The sequence below is a fragment of the Varroa jacobsoni genome, unplaced genomic scaffold (genome assembly GCF_002532875.2).
Source record: "Varroa jacobsoni isolate VJ856 unplaced genomic scaffold, vjacob_1.0 scaffold_1425, whole genome shotgun sequence".
Taxonomy (NCBI): domain Eukaryota; kingdom Metazoa; phylum Arthropoda; class Arachnida; order Mesostigmata; family Varroidae; genus Varroa; species Varroa jacobsoni.
The window spans coordinates 39970-64932 of record NW_019214327.1 but is presented as its reverse complement, the minus strand read 5'-3'; the positions used below and the strand labels follow the sequence as shown (position 1 = coordinate 64932).

At 37.0% G+C, this 24963-nt stretch overlaps 2 protein-coding genes and 1 long non-coding RNA gene across 13 annotated transcripts in view; 1 reads left to right on the top strand and 2 right to left on the bottom strand.

Annotated features, from left to right (window-relative positions):
* The window catches only part of LOC111269937 (uncharacterized), a 143948-nt gene extending 134977 nt beyond the window's left edge, over positions 1–8971 (bottom strand). For 5 of the 6 annotated variants that reach the window (XR_002686007.2, XR_002686006.2, XM_022849859.2 and 2 more), the window contains exons 1-3: positions 8843–8971; positions 6643–6714; positions 1270–1427 (exon numbers count right to left, since the gene is read on the bottom strand). Coding sequence is in view for 4 of the 6 variants with exons in the window: in XM_022849859.2 (XP_022705594.1) it covers positions 1270–1427; positions 6643–6714; positions 8843–8887 (275 nt within the window). In the remaining 2 variants the exon portion in view is untranslated. The remainder of the gene's footprint in view (positions 1–1269; positions 1428–6642; positions 6715–8842) is intronic. The other variant, XM_022849860.2, reaches the window with a different exon arrangement.
* On the top strand, positions 7878–19650 carry LOC111269940 (uncharacterized). Of its 5 annotated transcripts, XR_002686009.2 has the most exons (5): positions 9436–10533; positions 11227–11312; positions 14802–14994; positions 15960–16097; positions 19561–19646. It is a non-coding gene; the product is annotated as an uncharacterized LOC111269940 (long non-coding RNA). The 5 variants fall into 5 exon arrangements; XR_015314735.1 differs by lacking the exons at positions 9436–10533; positions 15960–16097 and adding an exon at positions 7878–8009 and having other exon boundaries at positions 19561–19650; XR_002686010.2 differs by lacking the exons at positions 9436–10533; positions 15960–16097 and adding an exon at positions 9243–9282 and having other exon boundaries at positions 19561–19650.
* Positions 18259–24612, bottom strand: Top3beta (DNA topoisomerase 3-beta). Of its 2 annotated transcripts, none has more exons than XM_022849864.2 (3): positions 23662–24612; positions 21545–23143; positions 18259–19738 (listed from the first exon to the last, which is right to left on the bottom strand). In XM_022849864.2, the coding sequence occupies exons 1-3, from the start codon at positions 24388–24390 to the stop codon at positions 19502–19504; spliced, it is 2565 nt and encodes an 854-aa protein (XP_022705599.1). In that variant the 5' UTR covers positions 24391–24612; the 3' UTR covers positions 18259–19501. The 2 variants fall into 2 exon arrangements, with proteins under 2 accessions (XP_022705599.1, XP_022705600.1); XM_022849865.2 differs by having other exon boundaries at positions 23677–24612.
* Between the last annotated feature and the right edge of the window lie 351 nt (positions 24613–24963).

The following is a 24963-nucleotide window of genomic DNA, read 5'->3' as shown; positions in this document are numbered from 1 at the left end:
AAATGAAGTAGCGCATAGCCAAAATCTAGACGCTTTTGACAGTCGCTTAACCGCTAAGTAATCATTTACCATGAATTTATATCACACGATCCTAATATTACTGATGTACGTTTCGAAGATATCGCGTACTCTGGCTGTCAGAAAAGCCCAGAAGTATTTAAGGCTTATTTTTGGTTTTTTCATTGGGACAACGCGCAAAATCCACTACTTGCTCTTTATGTCAGAGTTTTTGAAGGAAAACTCAATGCCCGCTTACTCCAAATTATTCTTTTGGCATGCCCAATTCCTATAGCGTTTTTGCCTAACAATTTACGAAAGCTTTAGTAGGAAAATTATTTGAAGTACTTACTAAAATAGAACAAAAAACGTTGCATTTTGGAATACTGTGATACTTATTTAAATTTAAAAATACTGTGACAGTCAACGCCTATCTTACTCCAATCGTTTGTCACACGGGAAGAGCCAGCAAGAGATTATGACATTTCAATCCTACCAGGTTCATACCATAATCTTCCTGCGGTAAAAGACGTTACTTGAACTTTGGGCTTTTCTTAGGCCTTGCTGTAGAAGAAAATTCGCAGTTCTGGTCATGCGTAAAAGACCACGATCGGTATATGACATAGATTTTTGTCAACAAACGTAATCATATAGTTATACCATCCGTTGTAGGTCGCCTAGGTTTTTTTTCACTCGGTATAAAACGTGCACGCAACACTAAACGTAAGACAGAAAATATCTATTAAGCCATTTTGATTGTTCTAAGTTTCCGTTCCTGGTAAAGCAGGTAAACCGTTTTTAATTTGTGGCTACATCCTTACGTAAGATGCTTTCGCTTTGTGCTTTCGTTACGTGCTAGAGGCTAAATATGTAATGTGTTTCATCGGCAGTTGGGTGGTCGTTACCTCAAGGGTAAGAAAAAGTTGTGCCGATTTTCGGTTCACTTTGCAACTACAAATAGAAATTGAATAAACCCAATAAAAACGGATAACCAAGATTCTACTGTAGATGCTTGAGGTCTAACTTCTTTCTCAACACTTACAAATAATGCTTCATAGATAAAATTTAAAACAACAAAGTTTTTCTTACACAATATATCTCGGCACATGGGCTGAGGTAATCGGCTGTAAAATCACCACCAGTTAAAACCGATTGCAATTTATCCTTCTAATTGTACCATGTAAACAAACAATTTTCATATTTGTAACCCAAACTACCTTAACATTGCATAGCTGAAACGATTATAGGTCTCCAATTTTACTCAAAACTTACAAAGAACATGCAATAACAGCATGAAGCTGCTGGCTGGCGTATTTGCTTTCCACGAAACCCTCGTTAACAAGCGTTTCCAACAAATCGCAGCACGACTGTGATAGACTCAGAGATGAAGACACGGTCGAAGACAAAATTTTGTCCAGGACGGGCAAACGCTGAACAGGACAACGGTCCAGAAAACGGTCGACGTGGTACATGAAAAGCAAAATTATTTATAAAACTGATATCAATTAAAAAAATGATAGGTAAACGATATGCGCACTATATGCAGGGTCGTTCCGAAAGTAACTGTTTTGAAAAGTGATAGGTGTCATGTGTTTTTACAATGCAACTATGAGGCATCGAGACACTATTTCATAGCCAAACGCAGAAATACGCGCCAAATCTTCCTGCACCCGTCTATTAATTTGAGACTCAACGGGCTTAATAAATGTATAACAAGATTACTTAACATAACTTGCAAATCGCGATTATGGAAAAACCATTGCTTTAACTGGAAAGGCGCGAAAACATAAGATACGATCTTAAACCCTTATACTACACCTTCTTTATATATATATATATATACATATATATAGTATTTTTCCGGCATCTGGGCAACACTCTTTTGTTAAGCTAGTTTACATGGTAACCTTATTGTAGGTGCTAAAAATAGTGAACATTAGCCATGAATTGCGCTTCGCGATAACTAGAGATTAATAGCATTGGTTGCCGTGCTGCGTCCGTGCAGCATCCGCATGTCCTTCGTGCGGCTACGCTCTTCGAAATGGCCAATAGTTTTGCGATCTTATAGTAACGCCTTCGTGCTGGCTATTTAGCCTAATCGATAGACATCGTGACCATAGTCCCCAAGGGTTCTAAAGGTCTTGCATTTCCGGACCTGGCGCTTTCGTATAGTATATGGCCGCTTGTTTTTCGTACGTGGCTTGTCCGGTCTTCCTCGTCGGTCAAGCCTCTTTCTGACAGCATAAGTTTTATGGCCGAATCCCTTTTCGACTCCTTGGTTCAGCGCTGGTGATCCTGTCAAGCAGAACTTGACACCGCTACCAGTATTGACGGTGGTCTCGAAAGCGGCCTCCTATATTTCTTATTTTCTCAGTGACCCAATAATTCAGAAATACAAAGTGCGATTTCAATCCATCATTTTTATTTTATATTAGTGTCTTTTTCTAAGATCTCGTGTTACTATCTTATACATATAAAATGCATACTTAGTCAGTTTTTCCATTTATTTCGAAAATGGTGAGATTTAAAAAAGCGGGAACGTAATTTCGGCAAGCTTGCCTTAACGAATATACAGAGTCTGCTAGGTTTTCGTGCTTTCTCGGCATGAACCCCTTTCGGCGTCTGAAATCTATCCTAATCGCAAGATTTAATTCTAATAAAAGAACAACCTTCAGTTTTTTTTTTAAGTAATTCGGGTTTCTTTGGCTGCACTGGCCAGCAATTGACAGTTATTTCGAAATGTATTTATTCTGCAATCTTCATTATAGGTCAATGTTTTTAACGTTCTACTTCTAATGCTAACAACTATGATGAAACAATGTATGCCAAATTTGTGTTTTTCATATTATGCGTGTTTTTAAACATGGTTTGCCGTTATTGTGACTGAATTTTATAGCCTCGCCTAAGCAGATGATTGCATGACTAGGAAAGGTCCCGTGCAACACTACTGTTGTTTCACGCGACGTATGGCAGTGGGAACCGTATCGTTAAGATCATTTGGTTTTGAGATTCATGCGATGCATTTTACAAACAAAAAACTAGGTCGTCTTGCCGCGCATTAGTAACTGTTTGTATATATTTGGCAACGTCTTTAATGAAGTGTTATATATAGCTTTTATGTATGACTAATTAATATGTCCTCAGCCCAAAATTTACACTAAATAATTTAGGATGTATTTTCTTTTCATAAAGCATAACTAAGCTCTCGCTATACAAATTGCAATGCTCTTGACTGTTTACGAAGCCATCAATATGAAAATGAGCTTTGTCGTCGAATACAACGTTGTTGAAAAACCATTTTGTTGTTCAACTGCCCAATAGATGAACTTTCTTTGTGCGTTATGCGTGATTCGTAGGCTTCGGCTACTAAGTCAGCTAAATTTCGCATGTTGCACCTTTGAACACTATACCAAGTATATGTTGTCAAATTACAACCTAGTGTTTTCTTCTGAATTACCTGAACACGTGTTAATGGTTTGACATCAACCATCGACACAGTCTCTATTAAATATTTCGATTATTCTCTTCGAAACTGATTCACTTAAAACACTTTTTATTATCGAAAATTTCATACAGTTTACAAATCGGCGCAGTAAAACATTTTGAAAATAATCTTTGATCACAATAATGCATTGTTGTGTCGAAGAATTGATTTCCAATAATGGCGAACAATCTACAATCTAAAAGCAATTCAATAGAAATAACTTCAAATTCAAATCGTTTACTCTTGTTGGGACGTCCAGTAGTACAACCATATAACTTAAATTAAGAAAGAAATAACAAATAGAACAGTCATGTCGTACAGCTCAAACACGTAGACGTTCACACTATTGAATGTGCGCATAGGGCTTCTACAGTGAATACATTTCGAGATAACTATAGCCAGGCACTGGGCAAATACTAAAAACAAGTTCCAATTAATCACCGAATATTCACACAACTGAACAGATGTGACGGCGATTTTTTTTCATGAAGACTTCTGTCTAATAGGACAACTTTTAGACCCCTTCTTATAAAAATACTTTGTATGCGCCTTGATTTCACTCATTAATGCTAAATTTTACCGATCGCGTTTGGCTTAAAGTTTGAGCATTAACGATTTGCGATTAACTGGCCGTCTAAGGAATATGTAATCATAGCCCGCCGAAACCGAGAGTAAATGTATGATAGCAATACATACTTTTGCAGCAGTTTCAATATATGACATCTAAATCCGAACTTTCTTTATCAGTTGTTTCTGATACTACTTCACAAAAACATATGTCCCATCGATTTTTTTTTTTTTGTCATTTTTCACTCTCATTGTCATTCAAAAATTGTCATTTTTGACGATCATGTTCATTCAAGTTCGGTAAGTTTACCGTAAGTAAGGTTACATATTCAATTAAGAACTTAAACCACTCACTAAGAACTTTTCATTTCTTCTTTAATATGTGAATGACTTAGTGGTAACTGCACATAAAAAGATGGTAAGTGTAAGCTTCGTAAAGTGTAGCGCAAATAGGCTATGTACCAAAAATTCCCATGGAATTAAAGTTTGGCTGAAAACAGATAAAAAGTCTTAAAAATGCAAAAGCTCGAAATGGTCAATAAAGGAAAAAGTAAATACAAAGGAAGCGCGCCATTCTCAAAAGACGATTTGTTAAAGACAAAGTTAAACAACCCACTTAATATTTTTCACTTTAAAACGGCCGCTAATTTTTGTACTAAACAACCAAGTCTTTTTAAAATTTTTACTAGGCTTTTGCACCATTTAAACCTGAACCTTATTGAGGACCTTCCAATTTTGCTCCTAGATATTTTCTATTTCTTAGAAGCTGCATTAACAATGGCAATAACGCCAATTGTTAATTTGGGGCATAAAAAGAAAATTATAATTTTGGTGGAGGTCTGTCCTGCGGAGGGACATTGAGTGATTAAATTGATTACTTCGAACTCAAATTTCGAAAAATGATACACTGTTTTCGTCGTGAATTTGCCGTTTTGCTTTTCCTCTTTTCTGGTATCAAAATTAACGAACGAACGAACGCATGCCCGCTACAACGAACAGCCCACCAAAGTTTGCTCGAATTTCAGTGCTCCACCTCATTATGTATGTACATGGCCAGACAACGCCTTCATATAAAATTTATATATGTTTCTTTTCACATACGAATATACATCATGCCGGTCATCTTTATGCAATAAAACGCCTGTTTACTTTAACTACAACCTCAATTCGAGGGCTGTATTATTTCTTTTTTTATTCCTTTTTTAATGCCCTATAAATAGTAATTTAATGGACTTTAATCTGGACCCTACGGCACGACATGTGCTCATTATTATCATATTCTCAAACTGCCAGTCCTGCAGTGACTGGTTAGTACAGATCGGTTCACCATCTTGAACCACCACCAAGAAATGTATAGCTTTCCCTTAGACATCAGTATTTATAAAATATGCAAATCTTTTAGAGTAAGAAACTGTTCTTCCTGAATAATGTATGCTGATATGATGTACCTTTGACTGAACACCACACTCCGGCCGGAAAATTGTTTCTATTTTACATTACAGGCGCGTCTTCCGAATCGTGAGCAAACCAGCAATAGTTTGTGCGGTTAATCTTCGCATCGATGACCAAAATTTTCTCACTATAGAAAATCCGAAAACACCTTGCTGCTTTACTCTTGAAAGATTTGTGACATACGATTTGTAGCTGATGTCTTCATGAACAATCAGTAACATAATATATTCGCATTAAATTTCTTTGTTGACAACCTCAAAAACAGAAAGATAATCAAAAATGCGCTTTTGGACGAGGTTGATAAAGTCTAAGGGCGGCGCTAAGTTTAAGGCCTGTCATGAATTTTCCGTTACATTCTGCTCCTATTTTTTTGCCACTACGTCTTCATCACTTTCGAAACACTGCTCGATTAGGATAACCTTAGTAATATGTAATTTCGGCGCGGGGCTAGTTCCACATGAACAGGATAAATATAGCAAGTTTTGTTACACTTTATGTTTGAAAATGTATGTTGTGTTCTATCCTTTACAGAATTACGCATGGCAATGCACAAATGCGGTGTCCTAATGGCGAAGTATTTGTCAAGCCATCTAGGAACAGATTTACAGATCTTTCATAAAAGCTATATATTTAAATAATAGTGTTTATCAGCTTTTCTTTTTTGTAATATTTGAATAGCAAGTATTTTATCATTTTCTATTTAGTATCGCTTTGGTATTACACAATCATTCTCACATAGTTCTTGTAATTTCCGTGTGATGATAATTCAACTTGCTTATGCGAGTTTTGATATGTACAAACGTCACAAGGTAATGATAATAAAGACAGATAATACTTTCTGGAAATCTGAACCTAGAGTGTTTCCGCTTTTATTTGCCGGATTGTTTTGTAGAAAGTTGGCACTAAATAATATTAAAGTAAACGGATTCAACAGATGCGATATAAACATTTGGAAGAACATTTGGATACACGAGTAATTATAAGATGTCGGTAAAATCAAAATAAAATTCAAAAAGTTTTCACATTAAAAGTAAGGTTTGTAAGCTTAGACCAGCCATACAAGTGTACAGGCTATACATATTTGGTCTAATCATTCACATTTATGTAAAAAAGGTATTCACGTTATGTAAGTTGGTTCTTACCGGTTGTGTAGTTGCATTATATTTCTTTCCTTGTAGCAAACATATAATTTGCGATCGAATCCTTTCCATGTACTGCAAACACACAAAAAATCACGTTACACTCAATAAAAAACCGCATGTATGTCTACATTATATAAACTAAACACTGAAAAATCAATTCTTGCCAAGTTCTTGCTGAAAGCCGCGTAGGTTTACCGGTTTGTTACTTAAGCAGATTCGATTGTGGGCGAAAGACAGTTTGTTTCGGTTAGAAACCTTAGACTGACACTGTCCCCAACGAATAAGTTTTCGGCATTATAAGACTAGTTTAATTTTTTATTTGTTGGACGCTCTGCTATTGTTCTGGAGTATTTTAGTAAAATCTCTTCGAAAGGCTTACATTCTGGATTCGCTTAATATGGGATTAATAGATGCTGTTTGAGGCAAATAATGATATAGTCAGTAGAACTAACTCAGCATATTTTTGCCCTTCAATAATTAGCAACATTTTATTATATTTTAACGTACATAAATATATTGATCCACATTTGTAATAAAATGAATACCTTAAGAAGATAATTTGTATATAAGCTGGTTTTTATGGTTGACTGGTTTTTATAAGTGAGAAATTTAACGAGAAGTTGCCCCACTCTTGACGGTTTATTCTACTAATCATCAAAGGAAAGTAAGCAAGTTATATTTTCAGATATTTCAGATATTTCAGTATATTTCAGATATTTTAATCGGCGTTCACCCATCAATTGATTTTCAGTGATTACAAAATGAAAGACATGTACTGGGAGCACCAAATTGACCTAATTTTTCCAACAGCTAGTGCTTATGATTTATATTTTACGTCACATATAACTTTTTATTGAAAACTGATGTAGTATTTTTTTTTGTTGTTGGCGGAATCCAATTTTCCAAATCCTTTTTCGACCAGAAGCTGGCCGCTTAGTCCGCCGCATCAACAACTTTTTTGTATTAAATTGGCGGTTCTTCAGATATTTAATTCACGTTTACTTTTCATTTATTTTTTTACTTTAGAGGACCACTCGAAAGCACTATTACTCTCCCATATAAATCAACAATAATTTTGTTACATGGCAAACCAATTTTTTTGTCGATTTCAGATTTTTAATAGATGTGTTGGGTAAATAAAGTACGTTTGGCTTCATTTTATTTCGTCCTTTGCCCCGGTCAAAAAAGTTACTGCGGCACTGTACTGACGCGTAAAACGAGAACCCCGTCAGACCAAAGACTACTAAGAGAGGTTTGCGAAATTCAAAGATGGCACCTTGAACCTCGTGGATGCACTTCATTTCCGTGCGATATCTAAAGCCAATGAAATCCCAAAAGATAAGCTATGAACACTGAACTGTCATCAGGTATTTTGAATATATATAATTTTACAAAAATAGTAACATAGATACCTCACAAATTTTGTAAAAAAACATAAGGATATGCAGCTTTGCTTCTTGCAGAATCTTAGCCTAGCAGAGAACAACACTCACGATGATAGATTCCTACGCCTGGTTGTTATAGACGTTGAGCAAGGGTATCTTGATGGAACAGGGAAAGAAACAAGTAGCTACAGGATGAACAGTTAAAGGCAACGCTAAACCTATTCTCCTTTTAAAGAAGGTCCCGATCTGTGTTTGGTGAAATTCGAAGGTTTTGTACACCGGCAAAGTACATCTATTTATTTTTTTATTCTTTAGGCTATCAAGTTGTGAGAGAAAAAAGTGAGATTATGAAAAACGGATCGATCGATAAGCTGCGGACTTCAATAGAGATATCTCATTTAAAAGCATATTCAGTAGTATTCTACCAAGCGCTTAGTGCTTTTAAAACTTCATAACTACCTTACTGTATTAAGAGAAAATCGTTGCTTCCCTTCCCTTACGGTCTCTTCCAAATTTAATTGGGATATACTAATAAAATTAATTTGTTGAAGATGAGCAATCAACAAAGACATTGCGCTAAACAAACTTAGTTATCTATAAAACTTCTTACAAGCCACGTCGTGTTATAAGCATTTTTAGTGAGCTAAATATAGCATTTTTAGTAAGCTAAATCTAGAAGCAAAACACTAGTTTGAATCCCTCATGACTTTAATTGTGAAGGTCCTAAAACAAAGTGAAGTATTTTTTTATGTCGTAAGACTTTGAAAAGCTAGTTACGTTCTACTGCTGAAAAATAACTAAAATAAGGAACAAACCTTCTGCTGGATTGGTGGTGATGAAATAGTTTCTAAAAGGTCCATGATTAATCCAACAAGTTTCTACGATACATCTGCAACACATTAATGAAATATAGTACTCAACCTAAAATGCTCAAGTACAACAGAAATAGTGGAACCTGTATTTGGTCGCCGAAGCTCTTATAAGTCATAGAAGGCTCGGTGCAGAATTAATCAAAATACCGCGTTCAAATTCATTACATGCGAACATATTTGCTGTATCATAGTATTTTGAATAGAACAACGACTATAATATCAAACAATACCGTGGTTTTACTTAAAATAAAATCTTCGAGTTCCGCCATTGCAAGAATATTATTTTTACGTAAAAGCTTCTCTAGCTCACGCAAGCAAATTGGAATCATACATGTTTATGTTTATTAACTACTTACAAAGCACTAATTCGTTTTTCATAAACGGTACTGATATGTACTTGCTAAGCATACTTAACTTGTTACCAGTTATGAAGGTTAAATCGCATGTTCTCCCACTTTGCCGATTCCCATGCTCTCGGCTATTATGGAAACCATAGTATATGGACTTTACAGTAGGTCGATTGGTATAGACAATCGTTTATTTTTTTTTATCTCGGAAACTGATTTCTGCAGCTTTTAACATTTACATATATTACGAGAGCTTTTGCTTTGTGGCCTATTTACTGTGAGCCGCATTAAATTTAAATTTGTGTTAAAAAAATGTATTAAAAAAATCATTACTAATGTATATATTCAATACGTTTATAATCCTTAGTTCTACTCAGACTACTTTATTACAATTATATTGAGTACTTATAAAATAATTGTACTCGTATGAACTTTTTCTTATACAGAATATATATATGACATATTTATGCAGACTGAGCAGTTGCTTCTCAATATTATTATAGCAAAGATCGGCAAAGAGCAATCAAGGTTTCTGTCTCGATACGGACCATTAGTATTTTTTTGCAAGACTCAAGGTAACAGGTGCAGACAAAAATCAACTGGTGGGTTCCTATCTAATGTTCGTTGTATGTTTCATTGTTGGTTTTCAATTTATGAGCACTTCGAGGTACTTGCTCCGTTTTCTTTCTCCGATGCTTGGTGGTCATGCTCTTTAAGGATTCATTTGTGACCTGCTGGAACGAATTTGCTACCTCCTATCTAATACTCCAATACCAAGATTACACACTCTATCGTTCTGATGTGTCGTTGTCCTCTACAAACCTTTCCCGTATATACTTATATGTTTTTATGACTTAAAAATAAATAAAACTACGATTTGTTGACATGCATTGTTTACAGTGCACGAATTTCAGCCCGGAGATATCAAAGGTACCGCTGTTGTTCATAGGCCTTTGCAGTGTGTACAAGCAGAGAATATTCAAATTCTTTATTTATTCGTTATACCATTGTTCGTTGCAGAATCGCCGGATTAGAAACTTGGTTACGAAAGTCCTTTGCTTGGATTATATCGAGACATGCCGGTTTTATCATTGTGCAATAACAGCGCATTTGTTTACTAAACATATGGACACGTGGTGGGCTAGATTACAAACATAACATAGACACATTTTGTTTCGTGCTATAAGTCAACCCAGGGCGTGAAAACTCGCTTCTTTGATGACTCTGGTTTATTTAAACGAATATCTCACTTGGCCGACAGCGACTTGTGGAGCAGCAAAAGAATAAGTATATATGCCAAGATTCGTTTCTACATACACGAAAATTTACAGCTATTGTTATTATAACAAGATGAATCCAGATAGCCGATGCCAACAACGATTGGGCGGGCTCGGAAGCACCTATGTTTCCAACAGTGGTCTTGGTTTGTCTGTAATATCACATATTTTAGGAAAAACATGCACTCATTTGTAAACCACATATTTCAGATCTAACTTTCAAGACATATTCTAATTGAGAAATAGCAAACTTCCTAACTGTCAAATGCCTCGCAAAATTTTTAGAGCTCTTTTAGTTTCTGCTAGCTCACAAATCACTTAAATCTTTACAGCCAAAGTTTTAAGTGTCTATTTACATGAATGGCTGTTAAGCGATACATACTTTTGCACCAAACAACGGCTGCAATAGCAGCTCGTGTTTTTTAGCTAACCAGCAGCCTACTGATTTGTATATCGTGGCTACTAAATTATGGTAATAACACTGAATCTACGATTTTAGAAATTTTAGCCATGCTGTGGCAGTCCCTTATTAAATATTTTTTCATCACCAACACTTTATCTGGTGGTTTCTGTCCAAGAGCCTCTTTTAGTACAGAAGTCGTAAAGTCCTCCGAGCAATATCCCTATGGGTTGCACAATTGTCTTATTTTTCACTGACTGTCGAAATCTTAACTAATATCTGATTGAAAAATATTTTCTTTAGGCGGCACTCCGCGTAAAGTGCTTCACAACACTCAACTCCCGAGCCGTTTCGGAGACTACTATGAACCCTGTGTGGTGTGCCTTTACGTACGTATGGCAATACAATTTTTTTCATTAATTATTCTTTCCACAAACTGCAAATATACATAATATACATTGAAATACATACTGAACCATACAGAAAAACAGTTTGTACACAAAAGTGGGAGTTTGACATGACTAGGGAGAAAAACTAAATATTGTTGTATCAAGTATTTGCAATGCATGTCCTAAAAAAAAAAGATGGGAAAAAAAGAAAGCGATTTGGCTTGCGACGTCTGCTTAACTGTCTGAAGTTTATATGCCTTCAATACTGAATAAGCTAATCGGCATGTGATACGCGTTTCTGTCTAATAATAACTCATACTGTTTTTCGGCATCTATTCCTGCCAATTTTTATTCAAAGCGATTCCTGACACAATCACTAGTTTCGTTATTCATCACAGAGTTCGGTTACTTATAGTCTACAGCACATCACATTAGCCACCTGATAAAACTACTCCAAAAACAAAGGAAAGAACAAAAAAACTACAGAAAAGTGCTGAAAAAGAAGAGAATGAGGATAGCGCCCAAAAAGGTTGCCAAGGAGAGGCTATTGGCTAAGAAGCACAGCAGCCGAAAGGGACGATTTCCTCTAATTGTAAACCTATGCTAGCTAATTCGGCTATCTACAGCTTAACAATTCTGTGTGTCCCTGATAGCCAGGAAGAAATAAAAAAAAAACAGCCGAAGATACCAATAAGATAACAAACGCGCTATTTCATAAAGGAAACGTAAAAGAGTATTGAGAAGAAGGAATAACCGATAGAAGCAGTTATCAGTGGCAGAACAAGCGGCCACGTTCTATAGTGTTGCACAAAACTTGCTGGAAAGTAGACCTATCACTGGATATGAAGGAAGAAGATGACATCACCTAATGAGAGTGCCATACTTTTTTAAGGAGATTGTGGGCGCATGCGTTGTGCAGACTTTAATGTTAAGGCATATGTCAGATACTGTTTGACTTTCATCCACCAAATCCTGGACCCTGCATGCTTGGGCCTTGTGCTAATATTGATTCAAATATTACTTTAAACAAGAATACGTCTAGTTAGGCAGAAGTCCATGGGAAAAGTTTGTAAGAGGGTGGAAGTGGCTCATTGGAGAATGTTAGAAAAAAATACGATGTAGGTAATTTTTGTTAATCAAAAATGCATAGTGGATGATAGAACGAACAAAAGTACCAAGCATAATCCGACTTAAGAGCTTCGCCCTTTTCCCGTGGGTAAAGTGGCCATAGTCATAGCTAGAAATTACGTTTTTGTGAAATGGGCTTATTTAAACGCCAACCGAGCCCGTCAGGCTACTGTTTATCACGAAAGCTACATGAAGGCTCCTATCGTTCGTTTCCTAGGAGGCAAATTAGCTCCAAGAAGCAGGGATGATCACCTGGGAAACTGCTATACTCTTTAATCTGCTAGCTGCCGAGCGTTTATATGAAAATAAATGGCAGAAGGAACGACCAGACCAAGGGGAAAGTAAAGGTAAACGACGAAAGTACGAGGCATGGCCGAAGGACAAGCATGTTGTACAGACATGCAACAAATCCTTGAGGAAGTTATTCACCCGGGCAATCTAGATATCCATATAAATAAATATATACTAAGGCCAAAAACGGAAACCTCGCGTTGTACTTTAATTTGAAAAATCGGAGCAAAAGGTAACCTAGGCGGACAGGTCTGAGCGGACCTACTGCTCTCAATGAAGGCCAAACTCCTAGATAAGGACACCACGACAGACAAGCTCTGCGACGGGTGCTACTCGCTATAGAAATAAAATTGTACGAATAACTTAACCCACCTACCGAGCTTATGATGTGTAGTGTCACTTAAACCGTCTGATGGTGGGCCATTAATTCGGATTTACTACGATAGAGATCTGAAGGTGAACACTGCTATAGATGTTTGACAGTTAGGCAGAACGCATAAAACTGCAACACAAAAAAAGAATGCTACATCTGCAATGTCGAAGGCCACATCGCCACCACGATGGCTTGTCTAACGACAAGTTGAAGCCAAAGCGTCAAATGTAAAGAAGGAGCCTATGAACGGTACTAGGGCATTTCAAGTAAGAGTAACAACGGCACAGAAGAAAATCGATTTGGAACTGATCGTTAAATCAAACAATGCAAAAATTTCACAAGAGGATTAGTTGACAAATGTGAGCTAGGATGTAGATATTTGTTACGACCGTAGAGAGGTTGTAAAAGGGGCTGGAAGGGGAAAGCGGTTATGTTTGTAATTAAATGGCAGTGGTACGCATGTAGTTCTTTCATATTGCCTTACGCCAACCGTGAAAATCTTATTAAATTGCTAGGCGCCCCAGGCAAAAGTTTCGATAAAAAAAGTAACGTGATGATCGTCATTTTAGCGCAGCCGGCATTGGCTGAGGGGCAGCAGCCTCTCGCATACGAAAGCGCTTTTGCTCCAATGCTTGGTTAAAAAAAAACTGCAAATAATCCGTGACATACACGAGTCCATATTTTATGGAAAAGAACAACAGTTTTTAACTTATCAGTACAAGAAGTATGTCATAAAAAGAGCACCCAAAAGAACGAAGCTAATAAAGGTCTCGATACTAATCCTAAGAAGCCGAAAGACGAGGTGCTAAAAGATGCGCTTAAAACTAGTTGTGATATTCTTCAGAAAATGCCCGAATAGGGGAAGGATATTGAGCGCTATCTGCACTCATTAATAGGTTTGAAGCCTTTATAGTCTTAGGTCTAGGAACAAAAACTGCGATTTACTAAAAGATACTCGTTTGTTAATCCCACAAGTGAATTCTTTGCAAACGTTTGCAGCGAAGTCGCGTAAGTGAATATACTTTTGAGGCGATTTGCTATTATCTGTACGCACAAAGAGCGAGTTATTATTATGGTTTCTTAGTATCGGGGTCTGGCTACTATATATGCTCCTGTATCACTGACCTCGTTTGCCGCTTTCAAAATAAATATGTGGTTTACTTTTACACTGCGTTGTTCTTTCAAAATAAATATGTGGTTTACTTTTACACTGCGTTGTTAAGTACAGTGACCTCATATATAGGGGCACAAAAATGTTGGCCATTATTTTTGGTTAGTAGAGCCTGAGCGATTTCCCGAGGCTCTTTCTCTTTCAACGAAGCTTCTTAAACTTCGTCACGCATTACTGGCATTGCACGCATCTATCTGGAAGAAAATAACTCGTTTGACATTTATATGTTTAGTTCTGTTAGGTGTTCATTTTTTTAAAAAGCGAATTTGATAACTGTATTACAATTATCTCTTTTCTCTCAGTATTCGATATTAAAACGAAATTAACAAAATAATTATTTTTGAAAATAAACTGCATCTGAAAGTACAATTTCTACATCGGTCGTTAAAATCTTAATTAAGAATTCGTCATCAGTATTAATAGATGGTTTCAGAGATGGATAAATTGAAATTCTTTTCCATTTTTTTTTATTATGACTAACTTCCCTCAATTATACTGGAGTTATTTCCTTTCTGTTTGCTTCTAGGATTAAAACTAGCGGACCCTCTCTACCATCACCCTTGTAATAACACTGCCGCGACATCAAATGGACTCCCACGTCGGGAGAAGTGGGTCCCTCTATGCTACTGCAAAGGCATTCGTATCCAATAGCTCTACTTACTAAAACTTCACTTCCCCCAGCGTTTATTGGTGTGGGGTACAGGACTGAAAAACCGGAGGTACGCATCACTTTTTTTCCTTAAACACATATTAATAAAGAATAATAAGACGAAGAGACAAGACATTTATATCAATCCATATTTGCACTGATCGCATTTTGTCAATGATTTTAATTTTTAATATTACTGTTACAAAAGCATCTCCAGTTCTATCTCGTCTCTAACATTTTGTTTACTCAGTAGTATGGCTCAAGCATACCTTCTAGCTCATTCGACAGTTATTTCTTAAGGCCTCGGACTCATACACACACACGTCGCAGTTATCCTCACCCCCGCTTTTCCGATTTAATGTTAATATGGTCTAAAGAAACTGTGACCTTAACATTTGAACCACGAAAAAACTTGTCGTTGCGTATTTCCATAGTTAGTCGCAATGTCTGTAGTAAAAAAGGTTGGCTGTTTTGGCAATGATGTTTTACGGATTACTACACGCTCCTTACTACTTAAATACGAACTTATTCCGAAAAGCGGTTTTGCAATTTCTTCGTTCTCTCTTGCGAGTTGTAATTCCGAGGATATCAAACCACCAATCGTTATTGCAGTCTCGAGGAGAGCTGTTTTGAAGGTCCTTTCATCTTTCAAGGTAATTTGCTTTTCGGTATGCGTGGATCTACTCTTGTTGATTCTTTTTTCACTCATTGTTGCCATATTGGTACTGCATAAAGAGCAACTGAGTTTGCCATTGAAGTGGATAGTACTCTGTTTGGTCTTGCCTCTTGACCATGAGATTTCGGCATTAATCTGATGCCCTGGTTACTCTCTGTGTTGCGTATTTGATATAAGCAGTTTCAAAAAGCAAGCTGCCGATTTTATCTTCAAAGTGTTCAGACCTTTTTGGGGCAGAATCGTGTTTTTATAAAGTAATTTTGGAATTGCTAGATTTCTTTTGAACCACTAAACATAATTAGTTCTATTTTCTGAGAGAGTCTTGGTGATGACGTGATGGGTAACATGTTTGTCTGTAGTAAACCAGGAATCCGTACGTGGGCACTCTTTGTTTCGTGCTGGGAGCTACCCGTCTGACGAAATGCGTAACGGTGGTACCGGACGTAAAACTCGAGATATTTAGAGACTAGCCCGTGTTTTTTATCCCACTGCAAACGGTATCGTGTTTTTTTATTTTACTTTGCACTTTAGTACTATTTGGCCAAGGCGACTGCCAAAAAGTTGTATGTAAAGGCCATTTTTGAAACATCTCTCATACTATTTTGCTGCAGTATGTAATAATTTCGATGAAAGCAAAAGTCCTAAATTTACTCTCTTGGTATTTCTGAATTCATCTAATATGAAATTCTATCGTATACAAATCGAAGTTCTACCTGCAAGATCGCTAGGTTAACGTATTTCATTATCTTTATGAAGGTTATCAATATAAAACATAGTATACGAGATACTGCAATGTATATGCTTCCTTTAACATTTTCTGTTTTGTATGACCTTAGATAAACTGAAAAGCGTCAATCAATTTGTAATGTAGAGTTCGCTAATGTTAAGCCACTTTTTTACTCTTTAAAGAAGTGTCCTTAGAGAATTTTTTTTCAAAAACTATTCATATCATAAGCCTGACCAACTAGAAGGAAAAAATTAACGAAAAATTTAGGTACAGAAAGAAATTATGAAAATGTTTGTATTCCATTTTTTTTTGTATTCAGACATATATATTACATAATACATTACGTTATATAAAGCATTTTATATTGAATTTAACGAATATATGTCAGTGTCAAGCGCAGAAAGGTCTAAACAAAATATGCTAACCATGTGTGCTTTCAACAGATTTGTTGAGCAGTTAAAGATTATATACATATATACGAACAACAAGCTCTCCCTTTCTCTCCATGTGTATATATATCGCCATCGGTGAAATAACATAGTATAACATATATGAATAAATACACGTATAGGGCTATATAGGGGTAAGAATGGCTCTAAAGTGCTCGTTCATGCCAGCGAACGAAAAAGTTTAGCCAATCTGTTTTAATATATAGAAGAATTAGGACGTTTGTGACGATGTAACATAGTGAGCTCATTTTTAATCAAATAATGCATTAGGATTATGTATGACTATCTGCAGTATAAACAGCCATATAAAGCAAGTTAAGGTTTTACGACTAGAAACACCTTGAGGGTTTGTTAAAAATATTTCGGAAAAGAAATTTAATACTCGAAAATCTAATATTTCTGCGAAGGTGCATAACAACAATTTAAGAACTGTAATGGAAGTATACCCATCCCAAAATGCTTTGGAGTTAGCACTTAGGTTTGGGATATATAAAAAGAATAGCATATTTGTCCACCTCGGTGATAAAAATATTTAACAAATAGGCGAGCATAATTTGAATGATGGCCAAACAGAACGAGAAGACGCTTACTTCCCTTTGCTTCACGATACAATTCATTCGAATTGCAGATCTACTATGAAAAATTTATCTTTTACGGTGACTGCAAACGATGGCTGGATGCAACTAAACCGGCAGGACATTACCCTAAAACAGATGTACAGTTGCGAAAACTTATGATTGTCTAATGCAGGTATTATCACCGGCTTTAGATTCTTACTTACAAAAACTGCTAAAGTATGCTATTAACGATTAAAAAAAATCATGATTGTTATTTTTTTAATTGTTATTTTTTTAAATACTGACGTTAGAAAATTATTCAAATCCGAACGTGTTAAAATTGCTTATGGGCTTCGTGAACTCTTAAACCTCTGGCTTTTATGGCTGCAGAAAGAATAAGTTACCTTTAAATGGCAGGAAGTCAGAAATTATACTTATCTTTATTATTATATTATAAAGTTGTAGGTTAACCTATAAAGAAGTGAAAAAGTACGTTATCACGTTTCAAAGTAAATGATCTACTACATCATTAGCTACGAATGACAACATAAACAGACTTGCACTACACACTATAGGGTCGCCACTACTCGAAAGCACTAATGAATGCGAAAATACAGGGCCATACGTTGCGATATATGCCCGAACGTAATGCAAGCAGCGAGTATTGATGATACTGGAATAGCTACATAATGCAGTCTAAAGAATCAATAGTAGAAATAAATAGTAGAAAGAATCAATAGGGAGGTATCAGTTGCCGAAAAAATAGCAATAGGTGACACTTAGCACTAGTTTTAACAGCGATATATATAAAGGGAAAGAGAGAGCCGTTTTTGCATAATGAATTTGGTACCAACGAAAAAGGAATAATATATATTTGAGTCTAACTTAAATGAGGTAAAGACATGCTGCATAGAAATCAATACAATTATATTTTGCCCCATCGGTTTTATTTTTACTTGGTGAATAGTAAAACGCTTTTTTGTGTATCATGATCATAAATAACACCATATGTTTTACCCCTTACCCAAAAGACCGAACTCCATCATCCCATTTCTTGTATACTCGCAGCACCAGTATGCAATCTGGTACATACATTTTGTCCTGCGTTTAGATCTGTGGACCTACCAAACAGTTTTATCAAACGGAACTCCCACGTGCAAAGATACTCAGTGACTAGACATATTGAGTGTTTTAAGCTATTGAACTTTTGGAAAACCTATTACTTTGTAAGGACGTTTGTTATTTTCTTAAAATGGTATATATAAGGCACTCGCATTGGTATGCTTCAATCCTCCGGATAACGTCTAAACCGAAAACGCTACAAACGCCACCATATACAGATGTATACTCAGAAATACATGCTTTTTTAGACTCGTAGTATATCATATATACAGAAGTATGACCTTTACAGCAGGCTTCCACCCGAACAGTCACTGGTTATCTTCGTTCGAAGAAACTGCGTGTTACGACTTTGTTTAATAAATCCACAGACCTACTGGTAGTCGGACTTGTGAGTCACGGTAAATTCGGGTGCTCCAAAAATGCAAAATTTCGAAACTATTTGGTATTTTGGCGGAGAAATAAGCCTTTGTCTATAAGGACACTACTAGCGCGCCACCTACGTCACCGTTTAATTAGTGATGTATGAAGGCATAGTGTGATTCTGTATGTTCAGCATGGTTTTAGGACTCTGGCATGTCAACATTGCAAACGGTGAAAAATTTTTGATCGGCACTTTACATACAGCTAACTCTTAATAACAGACACGTTCTACTTATGTTATGCATAATAAATTAATGTTTTTCTTTTTTATATAAACTCTGTAGCCACAATAGGGTTTTCGCTTAAATGTAATAATATTTTCGACGATAGGGAAAATAGAGCTAGCTCGAATTCGCTATGTGGTCAACTATATAAATTTAGCTTAATTACTCAGGATTCGGTCAGCGATTCTGGTCAGTTCTAAGTCATTCAAGACGAATAGACTGTTTACGTGTGATCATTCGGTGGAACTTTTATCTTTAGAGTAGACCAACTTTGTGATGATGTTATAATAATTTAAATTCCCACAAAAAAAAAAGAAATAATTACTAATTTTCCGATGTTACATCGTAAATCTTCGTTGGGAGATCTCTATTGTTTTAAGAATATTCTCTACAATTGGGGCGCTAGACAAAGTAAGCGGCAAGCTGCGCCATCTTGTCTTTGGGTTTTGGTTTTTTTTTAGATTTTCCTTTAGAGCCAGCGGGTCGTGAGGGTCGATTGCGAATAATGCGTGGTTTCAACGCCATTTTTTTTTCCACCAACGGGGTCAGTACTGGATCACAAAATACGCAACCTGTGGCTTCCTGCAAAGCTCCACTAAGTCGAGTGCGCTCAAGGCTTTTATATTCAACAGTCACGACCTGAAAGGTGAAATTATGTCAACGTTATATTTACCTGCTTTACCGAAAAAGGTTAGGTATTAAAAATAATCGCATGCCAGAATTACAGAACCATTTTTCAAAAACATTTCATAAATTTAGACCGATTATATATGGTTATAAATTGGCTTTATAAAAAGGATATAAGTTTTTCGGCGTAAGAGGTAATTTTTGTCAAAACATTACTTTCCACACTGAAGTTTTTGAATGGATCTTTGATAAAGTTCAAGTTTTATTTACACAAGGAAGCTTGGAGATTGCCAAATTCCTTTACCATAATTTACATAGCCGCAAGCAATTCACAATAATGAAAAATTATTCAGTTACAATTTTAATCTTTAACAATACGCCGCATTGAACACGGAGCGACAGAATGGTCAACGACTGCGTTGCCGTTCTGTTAACTTGTCAACGGAATATCAAATAACGGAAAATTTGATACTATAACGCTATAGCCAAACATAAACGATTCCTTTAGCCGCCATCATTGATATAATTGAAGTTTAGCAGATATGATGACTTGTAAAAAAAGCCTAACTTAGTCGACCTCCTCATTAACTGCATAAAAACGATTTAGTTACAGGTTTGTCGCATTAACCTCATTCTGTCGTATAAAATAATAAAGATTTTACAAAGAAAAAGACCATTGTGCAGATTTGTTTTTTGGCTCTTAATCAGAACCACTTAGATAAATTGATATGACTATGTGAAGTATTTTTCAAAAAAATAGTCAGTCCAATGATATTACTTAATAAATCGCATAGGCAGAACTTGTAGAAATTAGTTGTAAAATAACATTGCATATTTCGGCAATAATCTCAACTCACCAAGAAAGCAACAATTTTTAGATTTTGTTATTTATTTTGTTATCTATAGATACTAGCATTCCACGCCTAAATTTATGCGCCCGAAGAGTGAAAATATGCTTGCTTAATTATTCTGCTGTGTTCCTGCTACTCGGCAAACATGTTGAAGCCAAAAGGTGTATTATCGGTACTGGTTATTAGAGACTGATGGGACAGAGCTGACTGTACAACTGAATTGGAAAAAAAGTATAATAAGACGGCAATGATCACGTTTCTTTGCTACCGACAAAGGTTTGTCTTGTAAACAACGAAGACTAGCAACTACAAGGAAACCATTCGGTAAACAATTTTAGGGCACTGGCGCTTTGTTGAATTGCTTGAACAACACCGCTGGGCACTACTACATAGCTTTACAACGGATCATATTGTATGTGTAGCATTTTTACATCAAACAAGATTGCTGTTTTTATTTAATTGTAGGATTGTGCCACAGTAAAAGATTACGGAGAATCATATGAAATTATTTGACTTTGCTAAACATTAAGATTTTTTCAATGAAAAAATATTAGTTTAGCATTTTTTTTTAGATTTTTTTTTCGATAGATGTTGATTTTGGTACTTCTCACGTCTTCTTTAGTGTGTGAGAAGTACCAAAATCAACATCCATCGAAAAAAATTATATATATATATATATAGATATAATTTTTTTTTCTTTTCATATAGTTTTCAAAAAATTCATGTTGGAATTCCTCGATTGCAAGATAAGCGATCTGATAATTACGCACTTGCAGAACTGATTCCGCAACCCAGACAAAATTGAGAACACAGGTAGTGTGCGTAAGTTAGTGACCTTCCCTTGTTAATTATGTCGAAACAGGACAGAATTCGACAACAGTCGACAGACAAACAGTCGAAAAAAAATAGTATCCGAATGCACGTTCGCCTGCAGATATAAGACATAAGTTAAGGAGTAAAACACTACCTGGGAATCACAAGTCTCACATCGCTCTTCTTCGACGGTAACACGACAAGCATCCTCAAAACAGCTGACAAGAACTTCGCAGCGATTACAGGCAATTTTCCACTTCGGTGCGGATGCTGGATCAAGAACGAGTACGCCGGCTGCACATTCAGGGCATCCACAGATACCGTTCGACATCATACTATGCGGGCAGGTAGGATGCGTACAGGCGTTGCAACCAGAGTTCTTTTTAGTATCCCTGAAAGGGGGGTGATTATAGCAATATGGGCAGAAAATAAATGACTTGCACCTGATTCCACCCGACCATTGCAATAATTCATACTCGTCCAGGGGACATTTTAGTTCCCGAAACATGCGTACCCCACCATTTTGCGGAAGGGAGAGCGTCTCATCGCAAGCTGGGCAATGCAACCGGGTCGGTTTGCTGTTTACTAACTTCATGTATCGCCTGCATTTGCCGCAGCGTGAGATCGGCTTGCCTGATGCGCTAAGCGGACTAAATGTACATTCCAAGAGACCGTCCATAGCAGGCATTGTAGCTACAAAGTAGTGGAATTTAAGTTGAAACACTGTTAACGTGTGTCGCAAAACGGCATCAAAGTTAGCATGACCTGTAGCAATTAAGTTCAGCTGTTCCTCTACAGCCGCTCTCATCCACGGTAGGCAAAGGTCCTTATCTATAGTCTGATAACCGTGGATTAACACGATTCCAAGGTTAGTGGGCTTGAGTTTTCGGCCGCTTTCAATCGTAACGTAATGACGTTGACAAATGTTGTTAATGTGAGTAGAGATACTAGCGTCCGTGCCAATCCCGTGTTTGTCCATAAGGCCAATCAGCTCAGATTCCGTCAGGTAGTCTGGTGGAGATGTTTGTTTGTCGTCTAACTTAATCGAAACGACCTCAAGCTGTGAACCCGGTGTTAAATTAAACTGTGAGTCTGCGCCATCTGAGGACACTGACTGCCAAGTCATAATAGCCGTATAGCCAGGATCAGTAGTCTTTTTCGTAGTTAACGTGAAATGCTCTGATCCGATCTGAAGTTCTGCTTGCAAATGGCGATACTTTAGGTCCTTGCTTAATGTACCAAGAAAGTGTGCTACGATGTATTCATAGAGACGCCAGCTTTCGCCATCCAAATCTCCCCTATTGGCAGCTCGAGTGGGGGTGATTGGAGGATGATCACCTACATCGGTACCCTTGCGCGGTTTATTTATGCCTTGCGTTAGCAACTGCTGCACATAGCTTGACACATCGTTGACATTTTTTAACATAATCACGGTTCCTCTTAGGTCCATGTTTTCTGGGTACGACGTCGTTTCAGTACGTGGATATGATATGTAGCCTTGCATATATAATTTCTCCGCTAAAAGCATAGCGTGATGGGGACCCATTCCGAGTCCTGCGCTGGCTGCACGCATCAGTTCGATTGTGTTCAACGCCAGAGGTCTCTGCTTGCTTCTATCATTATTTTGAACTGATAGCACCTTTGCATGTTGTGACACCTTAGCCATAGTCAAACACAGGCAAGCCACTTCCTGGTCGAAGATACGGCCCCTGTCCCACTCAGGAACCACTATGCTGCCATTGGGGAGCTTCACCTTAAATAACACAGTAGAAAAAATGTGAACATTAATGACAATACTTTTGAATCAACATTAGGCATCCATTGTTTTAAATTAGTAGGGGCCAACATTATGTGTGTGTGTTAAACATAAAACTGAAGAAAGCTTAATAATATCTGAAACTCACCCAGGTATTGGTCGATAGTATTTAAATTTTACTTTGAACGTCCTAAGCTAGTGTTTTAAAACAAAGCAACATATTGTATAAAGGAATTCAGGAAAAAACTTGATACACAAAGCACGAAGTACTGAAGTCCACTTAAGCATGTGAAAAATATTCTAATGAATGAAAACTTACCATACTGCAAAAGCTAAAAACCGATTGGTGTAATAACTGAGCCTTTTCTTTAGCGAACAATCGATGGTATTTCTTGTTTGTGGCTTAAACGATCAGTATAAACGTAGCTGCATGCATGTTCACAAATTCATGCCGATTATTATTTGTAAGCAATCTAGCTTGCATTATACCATACACTAATGAGGTAAAGCCTTACTTGCACGCTAAGTACCCAGTAGTTTTCCGGTTTAAATGACTGGATTTTGTCATGACGTTCAACACAAAATCCGAGCGTTGGTGTTTGGCAAGGGCCATACGAAATAAGTGATGAGTCAAGGTTTCCATATTTATTTTGAAAATATTTAGTTTGGAAGCGCGTGAAAGCACAGCCGATTCGCAGGTCGAGCTCTTGGCGTGCGTCCACTGATCGTGCCTCGTTCTCATTCGGCTTGCCGAGGTTGTTCATCGCGGCTTTGACATCCTTCTCCGTAATAGAACTAAACCTTGCTCGGAAAATCGATGCTCCTCGTTTGATGCTTCCCTGGATTGCATCCAATATTTCGAAGCATATATTTTCGCCTTCTTTGTCACAATCAAGCCACAAAACCACCGTGTCACAATTAGTAGCTTCTTTAGCAAGCATCCTTGGCATTTGCAATTTTGGAGACGCTTCTTTCTTTTCTACAGGTATAAGAAATAGTTCAGCGGGATCCACTCTATCCCAATGGTTATATATACAGGGAAAATCAGTTGTCATGATGTGCCCGCACACAGCTGTCATTTTGAAGCGCGCTCCGTTCGAGCCTAAGAAAGATCCGGACCACTCATGTACAGAACAGGCGCCATTGATCGTCTTGCGCGTTTTGCAGCTGCCATTTGATAATATATTCGCTAGTGACTGAGCTAGCGATGGCTTCTCGGCCACCATAAACACGCTGCGGTACATTCCGAAGACAGATCACAGTGGGCTTCTTTTTAAGTTAAATATATATAAGTGTCACATAAGGAAGCAAGTTCATTTAAGCTTCGCATCGGCACTACTGTTACATTAACTTACCACCCCTTCTTTTTACTACACAGACGGTTTAATAATTCACTGACGATTGACTTTCGAGTCGTATCTTCATTCCTCAGTATGATATCGCGACAGTATGCTTGTTTACTTTCTGACGTGTGACTGAATTTTGAGAGTGAGCAGGGTTTAGGCGGTTCGGCTAGATGAAGAAGGCATGCATTCTAGCAAGAAGCTTTGAACTTTTATTAAATTTTTCATATAGAGCCTAAGGGGTACATTCGTGCAAGATAAATAATGTAATAGTAAAAGGTCAAAAATCTATAAAAAAAACTATGTTTGAGATACTGAGGTTCAAGGGTGAATTCTCAAAATGAAGCCCATAGGTTTTTAGAGTTGCATCCTGGTTGATCCGCTAGTTTAGCGGCATCGTCTGACATCCAAATTGCGGCTAACTTTCGGGGCTGAGAGACGTTTTACAAAAACAGGTTGTGCAGTGGAACTTCA